This window comes from Protobothrops mucrosquamatus, unplaced genomic scaffold (genome assembly GCF_001527695.2).
Source record: "Protobothrops mucrosquamatus isolate PMUCROS unplaced genomic scaffold, P.Mucros_1.0 scaffold2982, whole genome shotgun sequence".
Taxonomy (NCBI): Eukaryota; Metazoa; Chordata; class Lepidosauria; order Squamata; family Viperidae; genus Protobothrops; species Protobothrops mucrosquamatus.
In genome coordinates this window covers 207,624-217,903 of record NW_015389002.1, presented here as the reverse complement: position 1 = coordinate 217,903, position 10,280 = coordinate 207,624, and the positions used below count along the sequence as shown (strand labels likewise).

Sequence of the window (10,280 nt, the reverse complement as noted above, 5' to 3'; positions counted from 1 at the left end):
CCATGGAGAATATTATCTAGACTTTCTGAAGACTGACCTAACTGCCACTTCTATGGTTCCCCCCCCCCCCCCAAATACTTTTAACCGGCTTCTCAGCCTGACATTTGCTTTCTAAAATGTTTCTAGAAGTGGCACAAAAAAATTGGGAGGTGGAACAAAAAAAAAAAAGCTTTGCTAAATGTCATCTCTCTGTAATCTGGAGGATTACATGTATTTTCAAGTCTATGGTCTCATTCTGCTTGTTCTTCCATTGGCAAGAATATGTAACCCTGTAGCAGTATTTCTCAACCTGGGCAACTTTAAGGTGTCTGGACTTCCAACTCCCAGAATTCTCAATCCAGTATGGCCATTGCTAAGAATGCTAGGAGTTAGAAGTCTACACAAATCAAAGTAGACCAGGATAATGCCCTAGCGCAGGGGTAGGCTGGCTCAGGAATTCTGGGAGTTGAAGTCCACGAGTCATAAAAGAGCCAAGGTTGCCTACCCCTGCCCTAGCGCCTAGCCTCTAGCATCTATGACTAAGAAATGGAGAAAAATTACTGTGACTGCTTTGTATTTCAACATCTTTTCCCTTGCCTCTACCCATTCTTCAAATTTTAAGGGACATTTATTTTAGGTGATAAACCATTTTCATGCTCAGGAACATAAGTATCAAAATTGTATGGGAGGTATGTTTCGTTTGCAAATATGTGCACATATGAACTTTGCTTTCCCAACCTGATAACATTTTCAATATATTTGGAGTGACAGTTCTCAAAATTCCCACCCAAACTGGATAGGTATTCTTTGAAAATATAATATCTGGACAGCAGGTTATACAGATGCATTAAAAAGAAATTTCCCCCATTTTTTTAAACAGTATCACCTTAAGACACCTTTGTCTGAAGGAAGGCTCTTGCATCTGCAAGCATAGTCTCTAGACCAGGGGTAGTCAACCTTGGTTCTTTTATGACTCGTGGACTTCAACTCCCAGAATTCCTGAGCCAGCATGGCTCAGCTTGGAAACCTCTCTCTTTCCCCTCAGCATGGCTGGCTCAGGAATTCTGGGAGTTGAAGTTCACGAATCATAAAAGAGCCAAGGTTGACTACCCCTGCTCTAGACCAAATATACCTTGGAGTCATCTTGGCTTGAAATAGTGTAGTAAACTATTTGATCCTGGAGATGACACCTGCCCTTTCTTTGTTCCTTTAAGTGTCACAACTTTGCTGACGTGCATTTTAGAAACACACTTTTGGCTCTTCCATTCTGTCAACAGCTCCTTCTGCATCTCTGCAGGCAGCTCAGAAAATGTTTTGGGATCTACAGAAGGAGGAAGGGCCACTTGTGATCCTTGTCTTGAATTATTTGGGGAAGAGCCTTCTCCATGGGGGCTTTGCCTTTCTAGTTCTTCCTTTGTGGGTGCAATATCAGAAAATGCCAGAGTCCTAGTACTTTGACAAAGGTCTCCAGAATGCAGGGAAATGGAGCTTATTTTGGCTTTTGGATGGCATGGTGATTTCCCCCCCAGTTCAGATCCTCCATGGCTCCACAAAGTCTCTGTGGAATCTCTAACCTTCTTTTGGCTAGAAATTATTTCCTCCTTAATGTCACTTGGAAGCTGGTTGAACACATCGTAATCTATTCCAGCAGGAAGTAGTGGACTTGGGCATTCAAGATCACTTGCAGTTGGCTGACAAGGGCCGTGCAGCTGAGATTGTACACATCTTGTGTTTCTCTCTCTGGATAAAACATCACTGTTTTCCCCTTGATGCTCCATCTTTGTGTTTTCTGAGTTTCTGTCTTCTGTTGTCTACATAGCAAATGAGAATTCTTACAAAAAAGAACCATTGTTCTACAATCATATGATATGCCTGATAAATTGTAGACCCCTCATATAGTATCTGTATGTTTAAATATATGTATTCAAATACTCTTGTATTTTTAATGCACATTAATCCAAAAGTGAGAAGGAACAGATATGGACATCTGTAAAAATGTCATGGACTAGGAGCAAACCTATCCATCCACCTGAGTTAATTCTGGGTGGAGACAGATAGACAAACAAGCCTAATAATCAGACATTTTTAATACAGTTTATCCAGTTATTATATAATGAGCTGTCATGATAGCTGTCACCGTAATGGATCACCTTTTGCGACCTTCTGGCAAACAAAGTCAATGGAGAAGCCAGATTCACTTAACATCTATGTTGCTAACTTAACAACTGCGGTGATTCATTTAATAACTGTGGCAACGAAGGTCATAAAATGGGGCAAATTTTACTTAACAACTTAGCAACATAAACTTTGGGCTCAATTGTGGACATAAGTCAATGATTACCTGTAGTAAAAATGAGGAACAAAAGATGGCAAGAACTGGGCAACACAAACAGCAGAACTACCCAGAAGAAGCTCCAATCTGGGTGAAGAGCCAGCTCTTCAGGGCCCTCTGCCACACCAGCAAGATGGAGGCCATTTTGTTCTCGGGGGAACCTCATTCCACAGAGGGTAGGCTCTGTAATATCTACAGTAACCTTTGAGTTACAGTCACAACTGAGACCAGAATTTCTATTACTAAGCAAGGTGGCTGTTAAATGAATCACACCTGATTTTATTACCTCTTTTGCCATGATAGTTAAGCAAAAGACTGTAGTTGTTCAGGGAATCACACAGCTGTTAAGCAAATCTGGTTTCCTCACTGATTTTGCTTATCAGAAGCTGACTGAGAACTGCCATAAATACATGCTGGTTGCCAAGTGCTCAATATCTGAGGGGGATGCTGCAATAGTCATAAGTTTGAGGACCTGTCGTAAATCACTATTTTCAGTGTTGTAACATTGAAAGGTTGCTAAATGAAGGGTTGGAAGTCAAGGACTCTATGTATATTAAAAGTGTAGAACTTACATTGGAGTTGAAACAAGGTGATGACTGACTCAAATAAAACTGAATAGACTCCTTGGAAGAAGCTGGTGGATCCTTAAGATTGGAAAAGCAGATGTTCAGTAAGGTCAGATGAAATGGAACCTCAACATTGATCATCTTTCGAAACAGTTTCATAAGAATGGAAATGAGGTGAGCCTTTACACTGGTGTCACCTGGAAATAAATTATGGAGGGAAAATCATGTAAGCAGACTCTTACTCAAGAAGAAAAAAAAATCCAATTCTAGATAACAAAGGAATGGAGAAATGCAGAAATTGGTGTTTTTTTAAAGGCATTGATGAAATTACCAATAAAGAATATTTGTAGCTCAGGGTTTAAATGAGTGCCCTTTGAACTTGGTTGTTTTCTTGCTAGTGCACTGATTATGTTACCTAGTTTGGTAATGAAATGTCTGTAAGCTTAAGAGACCAACCAGGCTCAGAGACCACCAAAGACCCTCACTGGTGACATTAAAAAGCAAGAAATAGCTGAAATATCAACACTGTGAAATCAGCAAAGAATTCCAACCTGTAAGAATAGCCCTGGGAAGAGGGTAACTAACAAGAAATGCCTTTGAGTAGTAATTATTTCCAAGCTCAAAATGACTGGGAACTTGCTGGCACTTGACAAACTGAATTCTTGTTCTCCAAGCTTAAGGAGCTTAAGAAATGACATTCCCTAAAAAGCAAGCAGGCTGATCTAGTTTCTGTGAAGGAAAGCGTTCAGGTGGGCTGGGATTAAAAAGATGGAGAAGACCTTGAAGGATGTTCACATACAAAGAGACAGTGAACTTGAGAGGAAAGAGGCTGATAGGGCCAGGACAACAATGAGGATTTGGGACAAGGCTTCATAAAATAAGGGAATGGACTTCCCAAAGCAGTATCTCACTCTTGTCTTTGAGCTCCAGCTGATTATCTGGGGAGATGCACACATGAGTAACATGGAGATCTGCTTCAAATGGAGACTTGTTCAATGGGCAATCTACAACCCATTAGATATGATGGAATCACAACTCCCAGAATTCCAAGACATTGGGGTCTTAGCAAAGTTGGGAGTTGCAATCCTAAGAAATTTGGAGGGGGCCAGTTAGAAAAATTGATATACTTAGTCCAGTGCTGAATGTAATGTGAATAAGAAAGATAGTGGGGGGAAAAACCAATATATTCATGAATTCTCTAGGACATCAAGTCATAGGAAGAAATTAAGCCCCATGAAGCACAATTACCTGAACTGATCCTCTTGATCAAGTGAGATGGAACTGGACATTGACGGCTCTCTCGATTAAACCATTTATTGGTAGCAGAATACTGACGGATGGTTAATCTGATGGTATGGGGCTTTCTGCCATCTTTGTACAACCTGTTGAAAACATGGAGCCATCAACAACCAACGTGTCCACCATTTCTACATTTCAGTCTGGCCTGGCTCAACAGAGACGTATTACCTAGAAAGCTAATCTATGTCAAGCATTTATGCAAATTGGCAATTCACCAACAAGCATAATCTCTTAAATGAGCAATTTGTAGAACAAAGAGAGCAGTAAGGAGGATCGTAAATTGAGAAGTGGTAAATGAGCCGCGATGGCACAGTGGTTAGAATGTAGTATTGCAGACTACTTCTGCTCACGTTGCCAGGAGTCAAGATTCCTTTGATCTGACCAGCTCAAGGTTGACTCAGCCTTCCATTCTTCCATGTTTGGTAAAACGAGGACCCAGATTGTTGGGGGCAATAGGCTGACTCTGTAAACTGCTTGGAGAGGGCTGTAAAGCACTGTGAAGAGATATATAAGTCTAAGTGCTATTGCTATTGCTTAATTCTGGCTTCATGCTGGGCTATAATTCCCTGCCATTTTGGTCTGTGCTGTAGCTCAAGAAATATGAAGACCCCCCCAAAACAGATGTTTACATTGTTTTGAGGATTTGCAGGTGATCCTTTCGCATGTTCCTGCCAGGCCAAATGAGGTCAAGGACTACTATCCCACAGAAGGAACCACTGGTAAGGAAAGTGTGTAAATCTGAAGTGTTTAGTATGCAAATAACTAAAAAAAGGACTGGACATTTACATGTGATCTCATTGTGCCACTGTTCCACACACTTTATATATTCACACATACACAATGCAGCCCCCAGTTTCAAAATCTTGCTCAGACCCCAAATATTGTGGAACTATTTAAGTTAAAATCACCTGTCTAGAAGGTTAGTGAGCAATTCTTCAATTTTCTTCTTAACTTCTGCTTCAGAAGAGCATTTTTTAAAGGAGTCCTCATCACTGAGAGACTGTAGTATAGTTAAAAATAAAACAATGAATATAATTTAGATCAGTAAATGCACAAGTCAAATAAAAAGCAGACATTCATGTATTTGTAAATTCAGTTGATTTTTCTGCCCCAAAAATTCCCTTTTCAAGAATTCAGAGTATCGTGCCATTAAAATTATATTTCAGTATTTCAAACAGTGAATTGGATTCATCAAACATATTTTTTTTCTGATTAATCCTCTGTTCTTATTGAAATACAGATAAGATAGTTATAGCAAGATGATGTAGGGGAAGCATCTATGTATTTCAAAAAAATTACCTGTTTTATGATGCTAAGCTGTGGTCTAATTATAGTTTGTTGAATAAACCATAGCTGCCTTCCCAGTATACTAGCTCCTAGATCAATGGAACTTTCAAATTTTAAAAATATGTATATCCTCCTGCATTGCCACAAACTATGGCTTATAAACCACAATAGTTTTGCTTATGCAACCACTCAACCCAAACTAAGCAAACCACAATTGTTTAGTCCAATATGTGGGCATGTAGGATCTTCCTGAGGAATGCAATTGTTCATTCAATTATATGGGACAAAATTTCTCAAGATAGTTCTCCAGATGCATTGGAACCACCTGTTCTCTGAAGTCTGAGTGAGAAATCAAGAAGCTGTAGTCTTCACATCTGGGAAACTCCAGTTTGCCTAGAATTCTCAGACATGAGGGGTAGGGCAATTCTTGTCTTTAGATACCGTTTTCAGTTCTACCTGAGGAGCTCCTGATGGGACGACCGGAGAATGGTCTTCTCCCCAGCTGAGCTTCTGGATGAGATGTGCAGCTGGAATTCCCAGTTCTTTTTCCAGAATCTCAACTGAACAGGCTTGGAGATCTTGCACAGTGCAGAGCCCAAGATTTAGGAGGCGCTTTGACATTTTAAAGCCAATCCCTGCACAAGAAAGATAATTTGCTATATGCCAAGGAATCCAAGTCTCCTAGTGAGGCAGCAGAATGGACTTGAGCTGGAAAATGTGTAGGAAAGCAATCAACTCACAGCTACAGAAGACCACATTAAAGTCTTGCTAATGCCTAGTAACTTCATGGACATTGTGATATAGCTTTCCTGGCAACTCTGCAGAAGTGATGCATACTCTTAAGAAGTTACTGCTTTTTTTATGAGATCGGCTCAAGCTCCCAGTCAAGTCTACAGCCCTGGAATTTCCTGAAAAATCTCCCATCCAAGCATTAAGGAGAGCTGACCTTGCTTACGACTGAGACTTGATGAGGTCACCTACTGAGAAAGGAAATGGAAATACCTCCCTTTCCATTTCTTATTGTTTCTTTCCTTATAGCAAAGGGGTATTAAGAGGCTACACTGGAGGGGAGATACAGGCTAACTGGTGGCCGTTGGAGTCCAAAGGGCCCAAGACAAGCCCTTTTCTCCCAAACACCTTGTTGATATTTCCTTTTCAATATTAGATCTGGGCAAGGCAGGTTTAATTGCTCGGGCTAAAAGTTTTGCACTATCTTGCAGGTGGTTGATGGTCTTTTACTCCTGCAAAAATCAAAAGAGGTATCTGTGCAAATACTTCTAAAAGACTGGCTCTAAGAATTGCAGAAGGAGGCAAAGCAATGTGATAGTGTACAAAAGTTATTAGATGCAAATGGAAAGACATACTATTCCCACAGAAAGGAAGATAAAACTGGGATAGTTAAACTGATCATTCTATTCAAAGAGGAGAATATATTTGAGTATGTTTTTCATTTGGATAACACTTCTGGATTTTGTGCTTGTGATGGAAAAAAAATGAAACTTTGACTTTGGTTTTGTCAATTAGATAGATTTATTATAGAAATGGCTAGCTATATATTAATGTGTAAAAACAAAAAGTTGAGGCTGGAATGTTTTTATCTTGCATTGTGCTAAAGCACTTTTTTCTTTTTCCCTTGTACCTCACACCTTCTCTTCCCCTCTCCTTTTCCGTCCCTTAATTTCCTGTTTCTATTTTTCTTTGTATTTTATATATGTTAAATAAAAATTAAAATTGCAAAAAAAAAATCCTCAAAATCAACTTACCTGGTATTTTCCTTACGTGATCCAGGCTGGCCATCAGGTTCGGCCGGTTCTCAGGCAAAAGAACTGTCTGCTGATTTGGTTTAAAGGTCCCAGAGACCAGCTTGGAGAGGACCTTATTTGTGGCCACCCCTGCACAGCCCGTGAGCCCTAGCCTGCTGCACATGGCATCTCTCATCTCCTCTGCAATCTGAGATCCCACAGCGAGACTTACGTGCACTGGATCCTGAAAATCAACAGCTGTGAAGGAAAGAGACAAAAAAAAATAAATTCTCAAGAGATCACCTGACAGATTTATCCTTCTTATGGAGCCCCCCCCCCAAGAAACTGCCTGTTAAAGAAAAACCTTTTGCTTTGCCAGGATACCAACTATGGGAAATGGACAATACAAGTGGCATGCTTACAAATACAGGTAGTCCTTGACTTACAACAGTTCATTTAGTGACTGTTCAAAGTTACAACGACACTGAAAAAAGTGATTTAAGACCATTTTTTACACTTATGACCGTCGCAGCATCCCCATCGTAGTGTGATTTACATTCATATGGTTGGCAACCGTTTCATACTTATGACCGTTGCCGTGTCCCAAAGTCATGTGATCCCCTTTTGTGACCTTCTGACAAGCAAAGCCACATTTACTTAACAACCATGCTGCTAACTTAACAACTGCAGTGATTCACTTAACAAATGTGGCAAGAAAAGTTGTAAAATGGGGCAAAACTCACTTAGCACATTTCTCACTTAGCAACATACATTTTGGGCTCAATTGTGGTCGTAGGTCAAGGACTACCTGTGCTAATCAAGGGCTATCCAAATGCATTATGAAATAGAAATGGATAGGTATTGTTTTCCAGGGCTGTTAAAAGCAGGGCTAACATTTTCCCTTTTATTTATTTATGATACGGAGCCTTAAGGAAAGTTAAGGAAAGTTTCTCCTAAGTGAAGTAACAACCATTCTATGTTACTTCTGGGCCTTCAGAAGTTGTGAGTGCCCCATCACTGGAGGATTTCAAGAAGAGACTGGACAGCCATTTGTCTGAATGGCATAGATTCTCCTGCTCGAGCAGGGAGTTGGACTAGATGACCACCAAGGTCCCTTACAACTTCTATGAAGTTCACTTTTGGATCACTTTAGGGACTAGAGTTGTAAGTCAAGGACTACCTGTATATTTGTATGTCAAGCTTGAATGTCATTCTGTGGTACAGATGTCCTTTGTGTTGTCAACATAGCATTATTATGGGTTCTGGAGTGCAAATATGACATGGTTAAAAACAAAAAGGACTTACTCTGATTATTATATACATGACCAGAAACAGAGATTTTAGGAAGTGTTGCTTTTTTCCACTCTATCAGTCTCTTTTCTACTAATTCCGTGATGTCCACAAAATTTTCATCAAATCCGAGCCTTTCTACCAGTGGCGTAAATGTTTTTAACAATTCTGTAAATGTTAAAAAAAGAATATAATTGTTAATATGTAATACTGGGTGAACAGGGTTAACCTTTTAAATATAGAAAATGTCCATATTATTCTTCCAATTAAATATGGAAATTATGCAACAAAGTTATTAAATATATAAACCCCACACACATGTTAATAAACAAAGGTTATTAAGAGCCACAATTGACTGAATTCACACAAGCACACTACTGGTTACAAACTGAAGTAGATGAATTCACATAAATGCCAAACTCTCATCCAAGCAAACTATATTCTAGTTTAGCATTGTACAAAGTATTAGAATTCTTTATTTTACTGGCCATGTGGTTGGACACCCAAGGAATCTGTCTCTGGTGCATAAGCTCTCAGTGTACATACAAGCAACAGTGATATATCATGATCATAATCAACATAAAAATGCATTCGTCATAAACCAAAAGATACAACACTTAGTGATAGTCGTAGGATACTAAATAAGCAAACAACGTAATTCATACTAGGATACTAAAAAGACAATATGAATTGTAAAATACAAGCAACAAAGTTATAGTCATAAGAAGATAAGGAGATAGGAAAGATGAGGAGAATAATAGTAATACAGCCTTACTAAGTAGTTTGACAGTGTTGTAAGAATTAGTTGTTTAGCAGAATGATGGCACAGGGGAAAACACTGTCCTTGTGTCTAGTTGTTCCATGCAAATCTTTAATGTACTGATCCATACGCATATATAGGAGGCATGATTAACTAAATGTACAGGTAGTCCTTGACTTACAACAGTTTGTTTAGTGACCATTCAAAGTTACAATGGCAATTTAAAAAGTGATTTATGACCGTTTTTCAATTCCAACCTTTGCAGCATTCCCACGATCATGGGATCAAAATTCAGATGCTTGGCAACTGGTTCCTATTTATGATTGTTGCAGTGTCCCAAGATCACGTAATCCCCTTTTGCGACCTTCTGAACAAGCAAAGTCAACGGGGAAGCCAGACTCACTTAACAACTGAGGCAAGAAAGGTCATAAAATGGGGCAAAGCTCACAAATGTCTCAGATAACAACAGAAATTTTGCACTCAATTGTGGCTGTAGGTCGAAGCCTACCTGTATTACATACAGACGACAGGAGCATCTTTGTATGCTTTAATACCACACTCTTCTAGTCTTTAAAAGGAGGGCTGTGCAAAACTTTGAAGAGATTTTAGCATTATTGCTACAATAATGGCTTGTGTGGAATTTTGCAAACTAACGCTTCCCATCTGCTTTTTTTTTTTTTTTAATGCAAATCTGTTACATTGGTTTGTTTTGATTCAGGGCTTGTCCAATATTCAGGAGCCAAAAGATGCTTAGATGCTTGCTAGAAGCATCTATTGGAAAGACTGGATTAGATGTTGGCTCTTTAAGAACTGGGACCCTCTAGCACAGCGGTTCTCAACCTGTGGGTCGCGACCCCATTTGGGGTCGCACGACCATTTCACGGGGGTCGCCAAACAACACCGTCCGCCATTTTTTTTTTTACCCTTTTCCTTAGCTGTGCTACTTCCTCTGCTTGGCGGCAGCCTGCATGCACGAACTTTACCAAATGTGCCCTGCAGGAGGCGTGTGAAGAGCGCAGGCGCAG

At 39.7% G+C, this 10,280-nt stretch overlaps 1 protein-coding gene across 1 annotated transcript in view; it reads right to left on the bottom strand.

The window, feature by feature from the left end:
* Positions 1-1,094: 1,094 nt before the first annotated feature.
* The window catches only part of POLI (DNA polymerase iota), an 18,026-nt gene continuing 8,840 nt past the window's right edge, over positions 1,095-10,280 (bottom strand). Inside the window, exons 3-9 of the mRNA XM_029286149.1 lie at positions 8,511-8,663; positions 7,227-7,463; positions 5,920-6,098; positions 5,085-5,176; positions 4,126-4,259; positions 2,884-3,074; positions 1,095-1,790 (exon numbers count right to left, since the gene is read on the bottom strand). Of these exons, the coding sequence (XP_029141982.1) occupies positions 1,119-1,790; positions 2,884-3,074; positions 4,126-4,259; positions 5,085-5,176; positions 5,920-6,098; positions 7,227-7,463; positions 8,511-8,663 (1,658 nt within the window). The 3' untranslated portion in view covers positions 1,095-1,118. The remainder of the gene's footprint in view (positions 1,791-2,883; positions 3,075-4,125; positions 4,260-5,084; positions 5,177-5,919; positions 6,099-7,226; positions 7,464-8,510; positions 8,664-10,280) is intronic.